The 23873-nt window shown below is 38.6% G+C and overlaps 1 protein-coding gene across 1 annotated transcript in view; it reads right to left on the bottom strand.

Annotated features, from left to right (window-relative positions):
• Positions 1–23873, bottom strand: part of LOC126252140 (tyrosine-protein phosphatase Lar) — a 555880-nt gene that overhangs the window by 7095 nt on the left and 524912 nt on the right. The window contains exons 18-29 of the mRNA XM_049953007.1: positions 20280–20561; positions 19896–20112; positions 15538–15713; positions 12111–12305; positions 11800–12023; positions 10014–10239; positions 9426–9626; positions 8189–8407; positions 7927–8081; positions 7698–7827; positions 5721–5876; positions 908–1213 (exon numbers count right to left, since the gene is read on the bottom strand). Coding sequence (XP_049808964.1) covers positions 908–1213; positions 5721–5876; positions 7698–7827; positions 7927–8081; positions 8189–8407; positions 9426–9626; positions 10014–10239; positions 11800–12023; positions 12111–12305; positions 15538–15713; positions 19896–20112; positions 20280–20561 — 2487 coding nt within the window. The remainder of the gene's footprint in view (positions 1–907; positions 1214–5720; positions 5877–7697; positions 7828–7926; positions 8082–8188; positions 8408–9425; positions 9627–10013; positions 10240–11799; positions 12024–12110; positions 12306–15537; positions 15714–19895; positions 20113–20279; positions 20562–23873) is intronic.

Raw genomic sequence — 23873 nt, 5'->3', positions numbered from 1 at the left:
TTAGGGTATGGATGTTTTTTACTATCTTATTTGTATATTTCTTGTCAGCTGACATGACCTGCATGCACCCCCACCCTGACGAACCACCTGGAATCAGGAGTACTGTTATATCTTTTCTGTTCTTCTTTTGGCTGTACTGGGTGCTTTGTCTCTCTGACTAGCCCTTTGTGATTTTATTGGTTTGCTGAATGGAATTTTCCTTTTTAGGCACTTAACATTCCTTTTTAGGCACTTAACATGTGATATTTTGATGGACCAGTAATGGGTTAATGCTGAGCCAAGGTTACCTGAGTAATGTGCATGAATGAATGTCATATGGATAGTTCTGATGAATAACTGAACTGGATCATTGTCAAACTACCAACAAAGACAAACTGTTGCAGGAACCAATGTAAACCGCCACTAATTCATCTACCAATTACTTCAGTATCCAAACCCAGAATGTGTATACAGTTTTATTCCATTTAAGAAGTTGAAGAACAGCATGTGCAAACATATTTTTAGTCAGTGAAAACAGCTCTCTCCATCCAAGTAACATTCCTGAACTGTCTTGCTAAGGAGGCATCTCCAGGAGTCTTCACAGAGGTATTTCAGAAAATGCAACTTGAGTGAGTGTTTTGAAAAGGAAAAAGTTTAAAAATGCAACACTTCTTCTATACTTCTGGTGTGACTATCATAAGCAGTCTTGATCCTGTGCTGATATCTGTGGGAGAAGCTAACAGTACAAAACTGATAGTGTACTGTGAATCTGATCAGAAATCTGTCATTGATATTGTCATTAGTGTCCCATAATATAGCATAATTATGTTGAATAATGTTAACAACTTTCAATATAAATACACAATAATTTTATACAATGTGAGTTACTGTATTTCAGAAAAAAGTAATATAAAAAGTTAATACATACCCTTCCCATCTCTTTAAGCTTTGTCAGCATTACAACAATTGTGGAATTATGTTCCCACAGCATGCGCCAGAAGTCTTCTGTCGTATCAACTAGTGGACCCTGAGTGGCTATATAAGCTGAACGATATCGGTAGCCATCAATAAAACTAGCATTTATGTAGTCAGATCCTTCAACACCTCTGACTGGTGTTAGGCAAACACGAGTGGCCTCGAATGGCAAGATGTGGACAAGGCGGTTTTTATGCTTGTTGCAGGCCAGGTTTGCACTGATGAAGCGTGTTGAATCAGCCTTGATGTTGGACAGTTTCTACAAAAAGGAATAGAATTTGCTTGTATATGCACATGTTGTACAGAGGGAAACATTGCAAATATGACAAAAAAAAAAAATATTTTGATTGCAATCAATAATAATGTTCTCATTTACACTGTAATCCACAATTCTGTATAATATTTAGTAGCTGAATCTGATTTTAGTCTTTTCATAATAGAAATAATCATATTCGGCTTAATAAGCATAAAAGTAAAATCCAGAATGGAGGGAGATAAATGGCTCAAAAAACGTTTTGTAACAATCTCATGACTTGCATACCTCTCTCTTTCTTTCTTTTTTTTTTTTTTATCCAAAACCTCTTTCTCAATACCCTTTTGACCACAAGAAACTGCTATGTACAGCCAATGAGTCCTCTCAGTGCAATTCAGTAGAGGGCATAGTGTCTCTAATTCAGTTCTGTCAACATGTCTTGGAGGATCGCTTCAGGCTTAGACTGTGCACAAAGAGTAACTTGCCAGCAAAAAGGATCATCTGTATGGTGTGTTTCCCACCACACTGGCATCACAAAGATGATGTTCAAACAACTAGTCACCTTTGTGTGATACGAAACACTGAAAAACTGCTATGTAGTGTCTGCTGTGGTCAATAACACCAGTTGATGACCACTACCAAAAAATTACGGCTATAAGGTACTCTGAGGAGAATGCAACAGAACAGTGAGCTGTCATTTTGCAGACAACTGGAAGAGCTGTGTTAACCCTGACAGTATGGAACTGCCTCAACACAATCAACTGTACCTCTAGGCATAGCACATGAAAAACAGCATAAACTACACAGCAGCATAGTTAACAAAGAAGGCAGGAAAGGGAACAGCTGAAAGGGAACCTGGATCAATAGCATCAAGTATCCTTTAGCAATGAGTGAAGAATTTATCCAACACCTGCCAACTGTTGTAGAACAGTGTAAAGGCAGCCAGGCAGTAGCAGCCACCAGCAGGGTTCAGCGGGGAGATGAGTCAGTCACGTTTTTGACCGGTACTGTGCATAAATATCAAACATGTCTAGTCATTGTCAGTGGTAATTTCAGGGCTGTTCTCCAAGCTACTCTTCAGCCCTACAGTCAACATCTTCATGATTGGTTTGTCTTTTATGTTGATAATGCACAGGCAAATGGCATCCCACTCATGAACATCTTCATCTAGGAAGCAGAAAGTGATCAAATGGAAGGCCTCCAGTTTCTTCTGACATGAACATGATTGAGAGTGCTTGGAATTGGCTGAAATGAATAGTGTGTTGTCACATAAACCTCCTCACACCCCAGATGACAAAAGAACAACTTGCACTGAAGAGAAAGACAAGCTCAAACAACAACATATTGGCCACTTTGTTGATGGCTTGCCAAAGACGGTCCGAGTGTGTTATGACATGTGAGGTAGAGCAACAAAGTATTGAATCTAAGCCAGTACATGTTCACAGATATGAAGGTGGTGAAAAACTTTGTTTGAGCAGTTAATGAATAAGAGTACAGATTGTTTATCAAACATAGAACGTGCTGAACAATGAACAACCATGTAAAACATGGAGCAAAGGCTTAGCTTTCAGACAAAGTCCTTTAACAGAGCTATCACATAGACTACACAACAATCACTGTTGCGTCCTGACACTGTCACCTAACATTTGACAATGAGTGTGGTATTGAGAGAGAAACAGTTGAATGTGTATGTTTATTGTTCCAGAGATGAGCACTTTCTGATTGGTAAACTTTTGTTCACTGCTCAGCGTGTCTATTTCGTGAGTAGGGATATACATAGTGAGTTGCATACATAACACCTCTTTTATTTCATGAATGGTCCAAGATATTGAAGGTTTTTGCCAAATGACAGTATGCAGAGGGGCACATAATTTTGTAGTGTGGTTAACCCTCTTAACTTTTGCATCAGCCAAAGACATTGAAGCAAGTATGTTCTCTCTCTCTCTCTCTCTCTCTCTCTCTCTCTCTCTCTCTCTCTCTCTAAAGGAGCATTATGGTTTTAAGCAGCAATAGAAACCTCTTGAAAATACTAGTCAATGATATAACTCTTGTTAATGTTCACATTGAAACTTTTCACTGAAGTATCTGAGGGATGTGCAAAATTTGGAAAGCAAGGCTGTTGGAATCAGTTATTGTAGTGTAAAATTTATTTCCTCTAGGCTCTTCTTTTTATGACATAGACAGAGGGTAAGCTATGATTTTTGTAAATGGCCATGCTAACTGTAGAGGCTTAGGAAAAACTTTCAAATGTGTCTATTTTCCCAGGTTCAAGCGAACAGCTTTTGCGGAAACAGCTGCATTTTCACCATGTAGTTAAGGCTGCTCTTGGCCACTTACTTGTCACCACTCAACTAAAACAGAGATGAAAATGGCCCCTTTCCACAGACAAAAGGAACTACCATCTTAAATTCTATATTTGTGGAATGATTATCTAGCTCGACTGGAAATGCTGGAATGCTTCTTAAAGGGAAATCACAAGTTGTTGGACAACTGTGACTACAGGTAATAATCAAAATTGTAATCAAATGGCATAACAATCAATGCACAAACCATTTTACTCATAATGACCCCATAACCACCCATCATCTACAAACTAAACACTTCTCTTAATAAAACACAGCTTTACATGTTACTTAAGCATGTGCTCAGACTGTTTCCCAATGGCTGAGAAACATATTTGGAAATGCCATTTGAGAGTTATATAAACCTTATATCAGTGGATCGTAAGACAGTGAAAATGTACTTAATTCATTAAATAACAAATTACAAGCAGCAGGTATTTTCTGTGATTTGTGTGAACCACAACATCCTTTTAAGTAAATTAGAATTCTATGGTTTCACGGGCAGTGCTGCAAAATGGTTCAAGTCATACCTCCCTAACAGGAAACAAAGGGTGTCAGTGCAAGGGACTAGTGAATTAAGTCATCAGTCATCATCAGAATGGGAAGAAATTACATGTGGTGTCCCACAAGGATCCATCTTAGGGCCATTGCTTTTTCTTGCGTACATTAATGATCTCTTATCAGTTACACTGCCAGAAGCAGAGTTCGTTTTGTTTGCAGATGACACAAGTATTGCAATAAATAGTATGTCAAGTGTAGTTCTAGAAAGATCTGCTAATGACATTTTCATGGATATTAATAAATGGTTTAAAGCCAACTCACTGACATTAAACTTCGAAAAGACTCACTATATGCAATTTAGAACCTGTAAGAGGTTTCCACCCAGCATATGCATAAAATACGAAGAAGAGCAGATAGAAGAGGTTGACAGTCTTAAATTCCTGGGATTACAACTTGATAATAAATTCAGTTGGGAAGAGCACACCACAGAACCGCAGAAACGCCTTAACAAATCTGTATTTGCAATTCGAGTGTTAGCAGACATAGGCGACATAAAAATGAAAAAGCTTGCATACTTTGCCTACTTTCATTCCATAATGTCATATGGTATAATATTTTGGGGTAACTCTTCAAGTCAAACAAAAGCTTCCAGAGTCCAAAAGCGTGTAATACGTATTATTTGTGGAGTAAATTCACAGACGTCCTGTAGAAACCTCTTCAAAGAACTGGGTATACTAACTACTGCCTCTCAGTATATTTACTCATTAATGAAATTTGTCCTAAATAATATATATCTTTTTCCAACAAACAGCTCAGTTCATACATACAATACCAGGAACAAAAATGATCTGCACAAGGACTTAAAAGCACTTACTTTAGTTCAAAAAGGGGTCCACTACTCAGGAACACTCATCATCAATAACTTGCCAGTAAACATAAAAAATTTAGTTACAAATAAAGATCAGTTTAAAAGGAGCCTGAAAGACTTACTAGTGGCCAGCTCCTTCTACTCCACTGACGAATTTTTTAATAGAAACAAATGCTGTATTGTATATATTCATACTATTAGTATTGTTATTTCAGCTTTTAAAAAAAAAATTTGACATGTTCCATATCCACGAGGATCTCCTCAGCACGGATCTATGGAACATAATCTAATCTAATACAACAGCATATGCTGTGGTGATTCATTGACACATACTGTCTGCATAGGTGGGGCTTCGTGGCAGATTGTATTCTCAAGTGCTTCTGACATCTGCAATCAGAACAGATAACCCTCTACTTCCATGCTGGCCTAGCAGCATTTCCTTTACATTAACCATATACAAATAATACTTCTAACTCCTCATTGATATACATGTCTGTGCATATAGAATGCTGAAGCAGAAATAAGCTGCCAATAGACAAGGCGTTACCTGTTAGACCTCAGTGCATTTATGTGAACAGTGAAAATTCTCAATATGATGAAACAGCCTGGCTTGAGGGTCTCTCTTGGCAATGTGTACACTCCAATAGCTGATTTTAGCTGCCTTTCAATTTTAGCACATTTTGCAAAAAGTTTAATTGCCAACATTAACATGCATTAGTCACAGCAGTCATCTTTTCAAGAGTTTTCAAATGCCATATGACAAAGTTCTGCACTATTTTTCAGAGCTGCTGCTAATGCTCACCTTGAACTCCAGTTCCATTCCTGTAATATTTTCACCTGGCTCAGTCTGCATGAGCTTCTGGATATGTGTGTGCAGATTACGAGCTGGAACTTCCGTATTACCTACAATTACCGCTTCAAGTAGTGCATCATGAATGAAAATATATTGGTCCTCCGTCTGAAAAGATATAAGAAACAGGATTAGGAACCAGTGTTGTTGTTATTTTAATTATGTCAGTGTCAGTTTACATCTATATTCTATCTCTCTCTCTGTCTCCTTTCTTACATTCTAATTACGATGAGAAAAAACTGGTAGCTCTATTTTGCCAAAATACTTTATTAATCAATCACCATACAACACACTGGTGGAAATTTTAGTGCTTTTTTATAAAAGGGTGTGGCCTGTGTGTTCTTTTCCAGTTTCTGTGAAGAGTTTTCTGTGCAAGCAATGCACACTAAATTACGTTCAGAGTGATACTAACTAACTTTTAAATTTAGTATACAACACAAAAACAGATGCTCTATAGTCGAAGTGGTCTTGTTTAGTTATGAATTTTGGCTGCCTTTCAATGCCACTTGCATTAATTACTACATCACGTCCTCAACTGTAACAACGGGTTTGACTGTTCTTTGTGATGAAATATTTGAAAACATATTGTGAGTCTTATTTTGTTATTGTCTATTTTGGTTCCCGTGTTTATTTGAGTCCCTTGTAGCCGACAGTGTTTCAACTAACATCTATATGTTTGTGATTTTATATTTTGCTTTTATCTAAGGTATACCAGGTAATGTTTTTTCCAGAGCTTCCTCAGACTGTTAATGTGCCAAGAGTGATCTTTACCCTCTCAAATTATTAAGCTAGGTATAAAAAAACAGCAATAACAATATGTGGCTTGTAGTCCATGTGTTATTTCATCAAAATCTGTGGAAATTTAAAGAAGTCAAAAAAGTTTACAGAACTTGTATTAATACGACAGTCCTCCATAATATAAGGCCAGTGAGATAGTGCCACATGAAGTGTAGTATCTGCCTTATTTTATGATTTGACAGGGTTCTTTTGAGAAGCACTGTAAAAGTGCACCTGTATTGTGTTGGCTGGGTGCACAACACTGGGTTTGCAGTTTGATAGGTGGGCTGCGGTGGGGATGTTGAGGGGGGGGGGGGGGGGGAGTTGGGAGGCAGAGCCAGAAATCAGGAGGGGCAGTTGGGGATGGAAGCTGTCGGCTGCAAGGGAGGCAGCAAGTGTGCAAGATAGGAACACAGAAGGAGAGGTGGTTGGTGCATGGACTAGGCATGCAGCACACAGTCACCAGAGCCAATAAGGTGTGTCGCTTCATGGAGATGATGCGGATGTTCCCCATATCCTGGTGTGTCGCATGATGAAGATGATGTGGAGATTCCTCATATCCTCTAACCATCAGTTTCCACTTCCTCTATTTTGTCACCCCCTCCCAATCTAAGCCTCCACATCATCTTCGTGTGCCTCATCTCATCGGCTCCAGTGTCCATGTATCACATGACAAGTCCATGCACCTAACACCTCTTTCTCCTATATTGTGCTCTAGCTTATCACAGGATTTATTCCAAAAGCTAGCAGAGTTTTCATTATTTTTTGTGTGTACATCAACGATTCAATGCTTCTACAGCTTGGTGAGTGATCTCTTTTACTTGTAAAGTATTTACATAAAAGATAATGTGCTGGTAGTGTCATCTTCCTTAGCTTGTGAACTAGAATCTCCATAGCAAATAAGCCCCACAAATGCAGGAACCAGTAAATTCATGACGAAAAATACTGTCAGGCAGGAAGAACTGGAAGAATGGAAATAGCAGTATTCTTCTGCTGAGAAGAAATGGTGTATGATCTCAGGGCACAAAAACAGCCTATTACATCAAAAGATATTAGAAAAGTACATATTTTTCAATTAATTTGTAGCACATTTAATTAAAAGTAGTTACACTGTGAACATAACATAATATCAATAAGCTCTTGCATACTCACCTGAACCATGTAGTTGCGTTGAGCCCTGAGACAAGTTACATGACCATATATGTCTAACATTTTTTCATGCTTCAGTCGCTCCAGCATTGAATCTATAACTATAAAACAACCAGTGCGTCCAACACCAGCACTGGAAACAAAAAGTTGGCATGCGTCATGTATCAAAATTCGTAATAAATGGTTTTAATTTGCATGTTTATAATGCACAGTTGGATAAGTTGACAAATACCTGCAGTGAACTATCATTGGACCAGCCTCTGGGGGATTCATATTTCGGACACGGCGTAGGAACTGTAAGAAAGGTGCTGGGTGATCTGGGACACCATGATCAGGCCAAGCAGTAAACTGAAATTGTTTTACTTCTCTCCTCTCTTGGTGGCCACCCTGACAAACAAACAGTTTAATATTATACATTTGTTGCCATTTAGGAACAAAAGATCTTTATAAGAAATACAAAATGTGGAGAAGAAGAACTTTCTGTTGCTGCATACCTTATGGATCTGAAAGGTACGAATGCAATATGTTGCCAACTCCTGAACATCACTGATAGTAACAGTCATTGTGCCATATGTTTCTGTCCCTCGTGAAGGCCAGTACTGATCACACTTAATACGTGTGCGCTCTTCTAACTTTGTCATCATAACTATTGTTGCTGAACGTAATTCCCAGCACATCCGCCAGAAATCTCCAAATGTTTCTTGAAGGGGACCCTAAAATGTTAATTTGTGAGTAAGCAAGTGAAATGCTGTGCTATATTAACATTAAATATTTCAAAATTGAAAATTAATAGATCTTGGTACAGCCAATGTGTTCAAAGAGCTCAGAGAATCATGACAGTATGGCTTAGAAATTTACATGTTTGCGTTATACTAGTTATGTGATAATATCATACAGTGAAAAATAGTTTAAATTTGTATTTTGTTATTTACTTGTTTAAAAGGGTGAAACTACAAAGAAATCCTTCAAAGTGGACTATCTATTGTGAAGGAAGTGATGATAGATTTCAATATCTATAATATGTTCATGTCATTAGAGATGGAGCACTGGCTGAGTTGGAGAAATATTGGGAATGTACTGTTCCAGCATTCATATGACTTGATTAAAGGAAATTTCAGAATACTAAACCACAATTGGCAGTTTGTAATTTGAGACTCAGTCAGCCCAAACAAGAGTCATGTCTTAACCACTGAACCACATTATGTGGTGGGAGTTGGTTGTTTTTATTTGCTTGTCTGATGGAAGTCTCCTGAAAACAGATGCTGCAGAAAAATGTAGTTCTTTTTGCTTTACAGTAAAAGTGTAAGTCAGTTGTAGATATGGTTTCTATCTTTTGTTTACTGAGTTAATGTTTTATGTTCTGCTGAACAAATTTATTTGCAACAGATATGCTGGAATTGTATCTAGATTCAGTTGCAAGAATTTCAAATTCTAAACTCCAAAAATTAGATGTACTTTATATGAGAGATAAATGTTGATCTTCACTGAACTATGTGTCTGAAATAGTATTTTTATTGTTACTTAAGTATCCATGCAATTGAGCGCAAAGCATGGGGCACTGTCACTCAGTATTCTCTTGCATTTGCATTACATATGAAATTCTTTACAATTAAATTTGTTTCACACTAAGATATGAAGTCATTTGTAAACTTCTAAAAACTGTGCTATTTTCACTGTTGATTGTGTAATAACTGTCTGTCAAATAAATAATTGTCATTTCATACAACTTACCTGGGTTGCTACATAAGCATTATGCTTTCTATAGCCATCACAATAATTTGCATTGATGTAATCGCTCCCAGGAATGCCATCTAATGGTTGAAGGATGACACGTGAATGGTCATAAGCAATAACATTTGCATATCTGTTCTTTGGCTTATTAATTTCCATGTTGGAATGGTCCCATGTAAATGTCTGTCCTGGCTCTATAGACTGGAAAAAAATTCCATGTAAGTGAAGAAATTCTCGGTATCAGTAATGGAGATAAATATGCTGTGAGTGTGATTTTTTTTTTCTGTACAATGTTTCACAGCAATAAGATTAAAAACAACATTGCCTCAACCTGTAATAGCATTTTAATTTTCTAGTGCTTCTGTTACTGTTTGCACTTGTCAGAAAAGTTAACAAAGTGCATGTTTAATCAGAATGACAGTACATGTGTTACTACTTTGCTAGCCAATGATACTAAAGTGCTGCTATCTATTAAAGGCGCCAGACAATTTGACAATTTTCTGTTCACATCTCTATTACTAGCATTATGAGACTTCTAAAAGATTATGAATTTTGCTCAGTTTTTGTAGACGAAGTTGGTAGATTTACCTCGTATTCTTGCGAGAATTTTAGGTTGTCATTAGCCTTCAGACGTTCAATGTGGTTTGCCAGCTCAGAGATTGGTATAGGAGGATGTGAAATCATACCAGGAGTCTGAAAGTTCTGGCGGCGCATTTCAACAGGATCAGTTGGTGCATGGCTGGTGCCAATATCAGCTGCCATAAGAGGCCGTGTTACTGCTGCTTGGTCAGGAGCCTTACAAGGCTGCCTTCGTCTGCAAACAGTGGAATTCTGAGCATGTACAACATTATGTATGAGTCAACATGTGCAAAGTTGAAATTTTCACACTATATTATAAAACGTGTATGCTTCTGTAAAATAAAGGACAAGTATTTCATGCTGCAAAAACTTAATTACATCGTTTACAACAAGTATAAATGCCACAAATTTTGCATCTTTAGGTTTTATGTTAAAGGGAATGTATGCAAAAATTTCATCATTAATAATTTATTCAGACTTATGCTGAGTGCAGTAAGATAACAACATCAAAGTATCAAACAAATAATCTCAATTTCACTTCTCTACATCACTACCGTCTTGCACATTGTTTCTTGCTTCACAGTTTTTTGGTTTTACTTCATATTATCGACTACATGGAAGTAAAGTGCAGCCTTTATTAAATATCTAACAAAACAAAATTATTTTGATAGCTGTGGCCAAGTACAGGGTGATTCAAAAAGAATACCACAACTTTAAAAATGTGTATTTAATGAAAGAAACATAATATAACCTTCTGTTATACATCATTACAAAGAGTATTTAAAAAGGTTTTTTTCACTCAAAAACAAGTTCAGAGATGTTCAATATGGCCCCCTCCAGACACACGAGCAATATCAACCCGATACTCCTACTCGTTCCACACTCTCTGTAGCATATCAGGCGTAACAGTTTGGATAGCTGCTGTTATTTCTCGTTTCAAATCATCAATGGTGGCTGGGAGAGGTGGCCAAAACACCATATCCTTAACATATCCCCATAAGAAAAAATCGCAGGGCGTAAGATCAGGGCTTCTTGGAGGCCAGTGATGAAGTGCTCTGTCACGGGCTGCCTGGCGGCCGATCCATCACCTCGGGTAGTTGACGTTTAGGTTTCATAACTAACCTTTTTCGTAGGACTCTCCATACAGTTGATTGTGGAATTTGCAGCTCTCTGCTAGCTCTGCGAGTCGACTTTCCTGGGCTGCGAACAAATGCTTGCTGGATGCGTGCTACATTTTCATCACTCGTTCTCGGCCGTCCAGAACTTTTCCCTTTGCACAAACATCCATTCTCTGTAAACTGTTTATACCTATGTTTAATACACCACCTATCAGGAGGTTTAACACCATACTTCGTTCGAAATGCACGCTGAACAACTGTCGTCGATTCACTTCTGCCGTACTCAATAACACAAAAAGCTTTCTGTTGAGCGGTCGCCATCTTAGCATCAACTGACGCTGACGCCTAGTCAACAGCGCCTCAAGCGAACAAATGTACAACTAAATGAAACTTTATAGCTCCCTTAATTCGCCGACAGATAGTGCTTAGCTCTGCCTTTTGTCGTTGCAGAGTTTTAAATTCCTAAAGTTGTGGTATTCTTTTTGAATCACCCTGTATATTGAATTGGATGCACTGTGCACCAGGTTGAGAGAACTATTAGTATATTAAATGTTAGTGATGATACCACAATTTTCATATTCTTTTTACAGCTACAAGTAATCATAATTTAATAACTACTTTCTCACTACTACTGAGATGTCATACTAAACCTTAAGTTACCTCTTGGACTTACTCACTTTTTAATAATAAACAGCAACATGAAACAGATGGACAGCATAAGAGCAGCGATAATAGGACCTATGACCCAGACCATGCCTGCTTCTTCAGTGTTGCTCTTCATTGATACATCTGAGTTGTCAGGAGGAATGTTGGGATCTGGTCTTAACGGTGGGTCCCCTGGAGGCACTTCACGCATATCCAATGATAAATATTCAGAGAATGGGCTTGATGTGTACAGGTGCTGCAAAAGGGTAACATTGTATAGTAATATGTATAATATAACATGACAACATGATAAATCATTAATTTGTGAAATGTTCTAGCCTACCTTTTGAGGAGTGTCCACAATAGCTCTCACAAAAATGCGATAACGTTTACCTCGTTCTAATTTCCGATTAACAAACCCTTCATATGTTTCACCATTTCCGAGATGAAAAGTATATGGCATGCTACGAAGGGAGAATTTTCCAGCAATGTATGGCGCATTTTCTCTTTCAGGCTTTGTTCCTTTGTTAGATATAAGCTGAAACCAAAAGAAATACTATAATTACAATCATAGTTATTGCCAAACTAACGAATTCTTAGTGCAATACTAACCCATTTGCTTCATAATGTTTTACAAGATACTGGTAATGGAACATAATTATATATAGCTCTCATCCAGTGCTCAAACTTCCTCTCCACATGATTCTTTGGTGCACATGACAAACAAATAGTATATCTTTATAAAGATTTTTTGGAGAAGAATGTATTATTAAATTTAAACTCTTGGAGTGTTCAATAAATGCTCATTCTCATAACTCAGGATGGGTGATTATTGGTGGTTTAAGGGCACTCAACTACAGATTATCAGCATCATTATTATAAGTAGAGACAAATATGAATACAGCTTTTAAAACATTAAAAATGAGGTAAAATGCAACACTGCTCGAGTTTCCTTGTCAGCCAAAAGGAAGAATGACCACAGAAAACCAGACAAGTGTTATAGAGGAGCTGAAGTGAATAGGAACCAAATTATGTATATACAGGGTGACACAGAATAATGGAAATGTTTCAAATGTGTAGTGGCAGCAACGGGCAGATGGCAACACTGTGGGTACGTGACAGTTAGCGAGTAAACAGTCCACTATTTCAGTAGTCGTGAATCAGTGGAATGGACAACAGCAGGCGTTAGCCATAAAAGTGTTTTATAAAAACAATGATGGTTTGGTAGCGGCGGAGAGGGAGTTTCAACTTTTTGTAATTTAGGACATCACGATGCCATTCTGTCGAAATGCGATAAAATGTTGGACTAATAACTTTGAAGAGACAGGATCTGCCCTCAAGAAGAAACCAACAGGATGACCAAGAAATGTGCATTCTCCAATGAACATTGATGTTGTACGCAAGTCTGTCTTACGGAGCCCACGGCATTCACTTCGTAAGCAAGTGCAGTGGTTGGAATGCCCTGGGAGAGTGTTCGCAGAATTCTTCATCTCGGTTTAAAATTTCATCCGTACAAACTACAGATGGTGCAACAATTGAAGGACAATAATTCCTGGTTACGATTCGGATTCTGTCAACAAATGATAAAAAAAATAAACATTGATGATGAATTTCAGAACAAGTTTTGGATGTCAGATGAGGCACATTTTCATGTCACAGGTTATGTGAATACACAGAACTACCATTATTGGGCAAACACAATACCTAATGACATTCATGAGCGCCCTTTACATGCTAGTAAAGTGACAGTATGGTGTGTGTTCCATCACATAGGCTTATCGGACTGTATTTTTTCACAAATGAACAAGGAAACACAATAACTGTCAAAGCTGATCATTACATGGAGATGTTACAAACTTTTGTTACTCCTGCATTGACCAACTTTCCAAATGTTCAAGAAGCCTGGTTTCAACAGGATGAAGCAACATCACACACTGGACGGCAAACAATGGCAACCATGTGATCTCACGATTCGGTAACACTCCCTGGCCTCATAGATCACCAGATTTATCCATTTGTGATTTTTTCTTGTGGGTCTACCTCAAGAGCAAAGTCTGCAGGACTTGTCCAAGAACCCTGGATGAATTAAAACAGAGAATTCGGGATGCAATTCACAGTATCCCAGCTGAGATGTTGCACTGGTCAATGAGGAATCCCAACAACAGATTTAACAAATGTATTTGTACAGGAGGATGCCATCCAAAGGTCATAATTAAAAAAAAATGAGTTGTAAGGTTTCAATTACTATGAATGCAATTTCTTTTCTTCATCACTTCTAGTTTTAATGGATAGTGGAAATGTTCCTGTTTTTCTGTGTCGTCCTGTACATAGTTCGTGAGTTCAAAATATATGACACAAACGGCTGTATCTTTTGACTGCATTGACTTACAATCTTAAATTTTTTACAATGCCAAGGACCATAAACATTAGTATTAGATATAAATTTCAACATGATATCTCAACTTGTTCCTGAGAATAAAGGTATTAATGGACAGAAAGATCTACAACAAAGTCATCCTATAAGGATTCCATATTTACTGATTGAGGTACATAACCATAAAAAGTACCAATAACAACATTACTCAAGTACTTTGGCACCACACAGTCACATTAATATTCAAGAAACTGAATGGTCTTAAGTATTACCACTTACTAAAATATGATAATGTACAGTTCACAGTGAGACTAAGACCTCAGTGCCATAAAATTTAAAAGTGACTGTCTCATATGGTTGAAACATGTCTAAATATGTGAGTCATATTAATAGGATGGTTTTTGAACTAAACAAGATTTTTTCCCAAATGTGGCAGTCATAACTGCTCCAATATATGTACTCCACTAATACCACCATTGCCCTTATGTCTGAATGATTCATTGCCCTATGTCTGCTGAATGGGATTTTGGCTCTAACATCATAACTATAAAATAAAAGTCTTCTTTAGGATGCTTTTCAGAAGCATTCATTGAGACTGGGTCATCAGTTCTCGAATTATGTTTTTATGGTTATGTTCAAATTTTGGAGCTACTTGATCCTTTGAAGATAATGTACTACTATACAGGGTTGGACTCTTTTCTCAACAATATCTTGGACAGTTATGTGAACACACAAATTTTGTTATTTAATCATCATTTGTTTATGTAAAAAATTATCCACATCAGAATTCTCCACATGCTGACATTCCCTCCCATTGTAGCATTGCATTTTACACAAACAATTGTCTGAAAATTCTTGTAATGACGTTTAAACATATGAGCAAAGTTTCAGTTGGTTTAATGGAAACATTATTCTCCAGTATTTAATGTTCACTGTTTCAGATCTGATGAGATGTCATTATGCAAATATACCCTTTTTTATTAGAATTAACAATAAAATCTCCTGAATTCATTCACATTGTTTACAGGAAGCTGTCAAAATAAAATCTGTATGCATGAAATTTGGATAGGAAAAGTGTGTAAATGCATGATCATGGACTTAATGGAGGTATAATAAGGCAAAACATGCACACATAATCGGAGTTGGTCTAAATAATCAAGAAATTTGCAACATCATAAACTGATCAATAGAGCCATTTACTGAGTGCTAAATTTTTAATAATTACAAAAAGTATAAGACAGAGTCATGTAGTACTACAAGCTAGAAGACCCATAGTGGTAGGGTCCACAGGAGAAAAACTCCCTTTACAGACTTGTTTCTAATGAATTAAATGCGAATTGTGACTACATTTGTTTCTGTTTAATTATTACCAATATCTTGGAGCAGTTACACTTACATCTTCAGTAAGGAACTGGTCAGGATTCTTGTTTTGATTTGCTTTGTCTTCAGGTACCACAATCAAATAATAATGGCTAATTGGCCCATATTCTTCTGAAGCTTGAGGTAGAATTACTTGTATTTCTTGGCCATTGACAACTCCATAAAAATCTGGTTTCACCATGGGTTGAGGTGCTGGAACAGCAGAAAATATTCAATAACTGTGGGGTACATATGCAAACCATCACCAATATACCTTTTTAGTTAATAGGTAATCAATGTATTTTGAGTTGCCTGCCATGGATGACAGCAACTAATAACTGTGCAAGGCATTTCTTATAGTTATTCTATGCATCTATAATACAGCTGATGTTGTTCAGGTGTGTAATTGATCAGCATAAATGTTACAAAAAATGTAAGTTATAATGAATTTGATATTTAACAGGCAATATCAGTTACTGAACAATGTCTTATCTCTCATTCACATTATTACACTTGAAGATATATTATAATCACAAATTTGAACACTGTGCCATTAACTTAATAATACATTAAGTTTCAGACAGTCACAATTAAAAGCCACTCATACATAAGCTTCCAGCCACAGCCTTTGTCTGGAAAAATAAAAAAAAAGAAGCACACACCATTCATTCACACAGGCAAGCACACCTCATGCAAACTTGACCGTCAAGTCTGACAGATTGGGACAGAATGCATTGTGCATGAGGTGTGCTTGCTTATGTGAACGAATGGTGTGCATTTCACTTTTCCTGACAGAGGATGTGGGCAAAAGCTTGTGTGTAAGTGTCTTTTAACTGTGCCTGTCTGCCACTTAATGTGTCACCTCTACAGTAAGTAGCAATCTATCTTTTCTTACATTGTTGATATTCCTACCTGGAGTTTCCATTGTTTAATTATATAATAATGTTTCATATCATCATTGCACAGACATGAAGGGAACTTTTATATTTATTTACTTTTACTGAATAATTCACTTAAACTGTGGAGGTTTTTCCACTCCTTCCAAAACACACATATAACTGAAAATTCCAATAACATATGTTGCTATTACATGAATTAATGCAAGCCTCTGAACACATGTGATATAATAATACAAGTTAATCTCATCTTGTATTTCTACCTATAAATAAGTATCTACTGATTTATAAATCAAGTTTAAATTCTTGCATGTCTGACTTGACAGTTTAATAATAATAATAATAATAATAATAATAATAATAATAAAACCTGCCCAACTGCCTAAATGGTGGAAGAAGAGTTTTAATCTCCAATGCTAGAGAGAACAGAAGAACACAAATGGGAGAACAGAAGAATTATTCAGAGAAACCCTCTCAGTGTCTGCTTGGAGCAAGCAGCAAAAGATCAGCATCTGTTCATGCATTTGATGCAGCTACAAACAAAGTGCTGGAACTATTCACTCCAGTTCTACTCTCCCCGCAAAACTGGACTTATAAACCTAACACATACATAAATTGTGACTGGAATATTATTAGTGTCCCTGGTGGTAACCAATCCACTGGTACCCATCATATTACCACAACCACATTTATCAGATTCTGAGGAGTTTTGCCCACCACAAAAACAGAGGGAGTCAGAGACCTCTGGCAAACTTTAGACAGAAAAGACACGGGATGAACAAAAGATCCTGATATTAGGAATCCAAGAGCTCCGCAGAATGGATGGCAACACTACAGATTTTGATAACTACAACCATTCAATAGCAAAACAGATGACAAAATATGCAAAGGAGCTCTGCTCCTGGGAAAAGCCTTTGCAGTCAATAAGAGGATGCTCCAATCAGTAAAGGAACTAAAACCAATAAACAACAAACTGATGATGATGAGGTTTAAATGTTCTAATTAGTCTTATCTTATATCATAATCAACTCACATTCACCAGTAAACCGAGATAAGAGAGATAAAGAAGGAGTCAATAAGTACTGAGATGAACTAGAGAAGACCAGGAGTAAAATTCCCAAAGGAAATGCACAAAGCAAGAAAGGAATTAAAATAACAGAAGAGCCCCACACAATGCTTAAAAATGCACAGAAAAGTAAGATTCGCTTGTTTTATCAGGATATGAGAGGTTTGTGTAATAAGCTAGAAGAACTGTGTGTCTGTTTGGCAAAGAGCTCTGGAAGGACAAGACATCCTGTGCCTATCTGAGCACCACAGAAGGTTTTAATAAATTTCCAGTATCTGCTTGGACATTGCCCTACAATGTTAAGAATATGAATGGTTACTCAAACACCTGTTTTATGAGATAGTCAAACGTTTTGAGGTAAACATGATTGACAGTATTTAAGGATATTCCTATCAAACTGTAAAAACTTCACTGTAAAAATTTTTGTTAATTGTATATTTAATGTCCAAATCCATTCTACTGTAAATCGTCAATGACAAATATACTTAGTACTGAATACCACGATATAGCCAACAAATGGATAATGTCATATCTAACCAAAGAATGCAGGAAGTTGTACTTAGTAATTCAACCAATGTAATAAAGAGAGATTCTCTGAATGGGGAGAAATCAAATCCACAACTCTTTCTCATATCTGAAAATGACCTTCTGTCTAATATACAACAATCAGAATTAGTTCTTTTTGCAGATGACACTAGTACCTTGTCATTCCTGCCCTGAAATGAGATCCATCCTTCATGAAATCCTCCCCACTCCACCAAGAGTGTCTTTCCGCCGTCCACCTAACCTTCGTAACCTCTTAGTTCATCCCTATGAAATCCCCAAACCACCTTCCCTACCCTCTGGCTCCTACCCTTGTAACCGCCCCCGGTGTAAAACCTGTCCCATGCACCCTCCCACCACCACCTACTCCAGTCCTGTAACCCGGAAGGTGTACACGATCAAAGGCAGAGCCACGTGTGAAAGCACCCACGTGATCTACCAACTGACCTGCCTACACTGTGACGCATTCTATGTGGGAATGACCAGCAACAAACTGTCCATTCGCATGAATGGACACAGGCAGACAGTGTTTGTTGGTAATGAGGATCACCCTGTGGCTAAACATGCCTTGGTGCATGGCCAGCACATCTTGGCACAGTGTTACACCGTCCGGGTTATCTGGATACTTCCCACTAACACCAACCTATCCGAACTCCGGAGATGGAAACTTGCTCTTCAATATATCCTCTCTTCCCGTTATCCACCAGGCCTCAATCTCCGCTAATTTCAAGTTGCCGCCACTCATACCTCACCTGTCATTCAACAACATCTTTGCCTCTGCACTTCTGCCTCGACTGACATCTCTGCCCAAACTCTTTGTCTTTAAATATGTCTGCATGTGTCTGTATATGTGTGGATGGATATGTGTGTGTGTGCGAGTGTATACCTGTCCTTTTTTCCCCCTAAGGTAAGTCTTTCCGCTCCCGGGATTGGAATGACTCCTTACCCTCTCTCTTAAAACCCACATCCTTTCGTCTTTCCCTCTCCTTCCCTCTTTCCTGATGAGGCAACAGTTTGTTGCGAAAGCTTGAATTTTGTGTGTATGTTTGTGTTTGTTTGTGTGTCTTTCGACCTGCCGGCACTTTCATTTGGTAAGTCACATCATCTTTGTTTTTAGATATATTTTTCCTACGTGGAATGTTTCCCTCTATTATAAACAAAGATGATGTAACTTAGCAAACGAAAGTGTTGGTATGTTGATAGAGACACTAACAAACACAAACACACACACACATAATTCAAGCTTTCGCAACCCACGGTTGCTTCATCAGGAAAGAGGGAAGGAGAGGGAAAGACGAAAGGATGTGGGTTTTACGGGAGAGGGTAAGGAGTCATTCCAACCCCGGGAGCGGAAAGACTTACCTTAGGGGGAAAAAGGGAAAGGTATACACTCGCGCACACACACACACATATCCATCCGCACTGCAAAACAGTTTGAAAAATTAAACCGCAAACCCGGGTTTACAGACATATATGAAGGTGTAGAACAATTTGGCTTAAATTTGAAAGAAACTAAATACAGAATAAAGTATACCGTAAAACTAAAATCGAGACATGGGAGGGTTTTCAAGACAAAACAGTTCTGAGAATGCAGAAAACAAAATGACAGCACAAAAGAGGAAAGAAAATTGTGAACTGATGGAGGTATTGGAAAACTGTACAGCTAACTTAATAGCTTGAAGGTGGTCTTCAGCTGACTTGTACTATTCTAAAAATCACAACGCACTAGCATCATGGTACAGGGGAAAAAAATAAAAATAAATAAATGAATATGCTGTGTGACTATCAGATAACACTAAATCGGGACACAAATATAATGATTTACTCATTACATCATATAATGAAAATTTTGTAAATACTTGCATCATAAATACAAAATTAATAACTCACCTGCCATTTGTGTTGTTACAGAGATCTTAGTAGGTGGACGGTACTGATGATCTGATGGAATAGCACTGACATTGACGCTGTAAGTAGTGAATGGTGACAAATCACTCAGAGTATAAGAACGTATATGGGGCTTCAAGAGGATTTCCTGCCGAGGAATTATTTGGGTCTGTGTCATTCCTTGTGAGTCCATAAAATTTTTTAGTGCATCATATGATATCTACAAAAGAATTCAAGAAATTAATTATTCCTTCCTGTCATTTAACTATCAGAAGTCATATTTGACTTAAAATTGTCTTCATTATACTGAATAATAAACAGTTATGGTGTGACATTTCTACTGTTTTTGTTTGTAATGTGTGTAAAAAAGAAATCTGCAGTAGTTACCTTATAGTTGATTGGATTTAGCCGAATTGGTGGTGACCATGATAGTTTAAAGCTGTGAGTGCTTACATCTTGTGCTCTTAAATTAAGAGGAACATCTTCAGGTTTTACTTTTACTGTAACTTTTTCTGACAGGCGACCAAGTCCCGTCTTTGTTCGTGCTGCAACTGCAATTGCATACTGAGCATATTTCTCAAGATTAACTAAGTCAGCTGACTCTGTAAGGCCTACTTTCTTTTGCTGCCACTCATCAAGGTCTTCAACAGCAGTCATTGTATAAAATATCTGAAAAATGAAAAATCCACATTGACAATACATTATTACCTTAGATATATACACAATCACATATAAACCAAAGGCAAAAGAGCTACTCATAAGATTTCTGAAAATAAGAGAAAGAAATTGAGGTTTAGTGCCTACACATGCTAATAAAATAGCTCACTCCCATTTTTCTCAATATGATCACAGGTTTGTTAAAGCTGTGGGAGAGTATCACAAAGATACCAAAGAAACTGAGCTGGTAGTCTCTTGAAGACAGATATGAATCATCCCAAGAAAGACTACTTACAAAATTTCAAGAACCGGCTTCAAGTTTTGACTCTAGGAATATACTACAATCCCCTACATATCGCTCACATAGGGATCATGAGGATGAACTGTAGCACACACAAGGCATTTAAAATAACTGTTCTCCATAAGAGAATGGAATGGGAAGAAAAAATAATAGCTGGTGCAATGGTATGTACCCCCTGCCATGCAGTTCACAATTGTTTGCAGAGTAAAGATGTAGAGGTTTCTAAAAAAATAAGTACGTTATATTACTATTTGTGACCCAGTGACCAAATGGCAATATTATGTAAAGGAAAGATTGCTTCTCACCATGTAAAGCACATGCTGAATCACAGACAGACAGAACAAAAAGACTACTAAACACATAAGCTTTTGGCCAGAAGGCCTTCATCCAAAATAGAAACATACATGCACACATTCAGGCAAACAATGGGGCCAGACCAGTTGTCATGTGTGTGAGATGCTTTTGTGTGAATGTGTGTGTATGTTCTCTATTCCAGACTAAGGCCTTCTGGCCAAAAGCTTACATATTTAGTAGTCTTTTTGTTGTGTCTGTCAACATCTTCACTGTATGGTGAGTAGCAATCTTTCCTTTTCATAATATTGCCATTATTGTATCCTGAATTTTTCAAGTAATCATATGCATTTGAAATGCTTTCCTGGTACTGTTGTGGTGTTTATGATATGATGATGAGATATAAACTGCTATTTTCTTCTGTTTCTCCTTGAAACACAATAAATATTATCCTAGATTCTGGGAAAGTCTGTTCTACTGGAAACTGCCTCGGTTGGTCATTCCATGAACAATCATGAATACAAAACATGACTCTAGCTGGCCATTTGTTTAATTCATGCCTATTCTGCCAAACCATTTGGTTCAAGTAATAATATTATGAAAAGGGTAGTTCCACTCACCATATAGCAGAGATGCTGAGTAGCAGATAGGCACAATAAAAAGACTGCCACTAAGTGAGCTTTTACCCAACAAGCCCTTTGTCAGTAATAGACAACACACACACACACAAATACACAGACACACGCACACACACACACACACACACACACACACACAAATGCAACTCACACACATGACCACTGACCATAGCCTCTGGCTGCTGAGGACAGGCTGCGAACAGTAGCTCATGATGGGAGAGGCAACCAGGTGGTGGGGCAAGGGAGAGGCATAGCATGGTAGGGGAGGGAGACAGTAAAGTGCTGCTTGTGAAAGTGGGGTGGAGAGGGAGTAGGGCGACTAGGTGCAGTCGGGAGGTTAGACACAGTGCAGGAAGGGAAGGATAGCGGAAAAGGAGGGAAGTAAAATGTATACGGGTGCATTGGTGGAACAGAGGGCTGTGTAGTGCTGGAATGGGAACAGGGAATGGGCTAGAAGGGTAAGGACAATGACTAACCAAGATTGAGGCCAGGAGGGTTACAGGAATGTAGGATATTTTGCATGGAGAATTCCCACCTGCACAGTTGAGAAAAGCTGGTGTTGGTGGGAAGATCCAGCCAGCACAGGCTGTGAGCTAGTCATTGAAATGAAGAATGTCATATTCACAAGAAGCCCTGCTTTTGATCGGATAGGTGATGCTTGTGACCGGACTGGAATAGGTGGTGGTGGGAATATGTATGGGACAGGTCTTGCATCTGGGTCTATTACAAGGATATCAGCTATGAGGCAAGGAGCTGGGAGCAGGGGTTGTATGGGGACGGGTGAGGATATTGTGTAGGTTCAGTGGGTGGTGGAATACCACTGCGGGAGGGGTGGGAATGATAGTGGATGGGACATTTCTCATTTCAGGGCATGACTGTAATTACCCTGTGCCTTATCTTTCCAGTCGCCCACCACCTCCCAAAGTCTCACCTTCCGTCCACAGATGACCATTCCGCTTGTGATTCAGTATCACATTCTCCGCCAGGGTTTTGACTACCTCTCATTGTGCCCTGAAATGAGAAATGTCTTGCCCACAGTGCTTCCACCCCTCCCACAGTGGTATTCTGCCACCCACTGCACCTTTACAACATCCTCGTCCATCCCTACATAACCCCTGCTCCCAAATCCTCATTTCATGGCTCATATCCCTGTAATAAGACTTACATGCAAGACCCATCCCACAAATCCTCCCACCACTATCTATTCCAGTCCAGTCACAAGCATAATCTATCCCATCAAAGGCAGGGCTACATGTGAAAACAGTCATGTGATCTAAAAGCTAAGTTGGAACCACTGAGCTGCATTCTATGTGGGCATGACAACTAACAAGCTGCCTGTCCGCTTGAATGACCACCGACAAACTGGCCAAGAAACAGCTGGACCACCCCACTGCTCAGCACGCTGCCTAACATGACGTTCTTAATTTCAATGACTGCTTCCTATCCTATTCCATCTAGATCCTTCTCATCAACACCAGCTTTTCTGAACTGCGAAGATGGGAACACTCTCCAATACATCCTACATTCCTGCAACCCTCCTGGGCTCTATCATGATCGGTCATTGACCTTACCCATACAGCCCTTCCCCTGTTTGCATTCCAGCACTACACAGCTCTATTCCACCAACACACACACACACACACAGTCTTTTTACTTCTCTCCTTTTCGCCACCCCCCCCCCCCCCCGCTCCTGCTGTGCTCTGTCAAACCTCCCGACTACGCCTACCTGCCATACCCTCTCTTCCCTTCGCCCCTGTAAGCTCACACAAGAAGCATTTTACTGTCTCCCACCCCTACCCTGCTATCCCTCCCCCTCCCCACCCCAGCCTTCTCCCTATCCCCATCACCCAGCTGCCTCTCCCATCACGCACTGCTGCTCATAGTCTGGCCTCAGCAGGCAGAGACTGTGGCCATGTGTGTGTGTGTGTGTGTGTGTGTGTGTGTGTGTGTGTGTGTGTGTGTGTCTACATCTACATCTACATTTATACTCCGCAAGCCACCCAACGGTGTGTGGCGGAGGGCACTTTACGTGCCACTGTCATTACCTCCCTTTCCTGTTTCAGTCGCGTATGGTTCGCGTGTAGAACAACTGCA

Source organism: Schistocerca nitens, chromosome 4 (genome assembly GCF_023898315.1).
Source record: "Schistocerca nitens isolate TAMUIC-IGC-003100 chromosome 4, iqSchNite1.1, whole genome shotgun sequence".
Classification (NCBI taxonomy): domain Eukaryota; kingdom Metazoa; phylum Arthropoda; class Insecta; order Orthoptera; family Acrididae; genus Schistocerca; species Schistocerca nitens.
The sequence above is the reverse complement of the archived record's forward strand: the minus strand, read 5'-3'. Positions and strand labels throughout refer to the sequence as shown.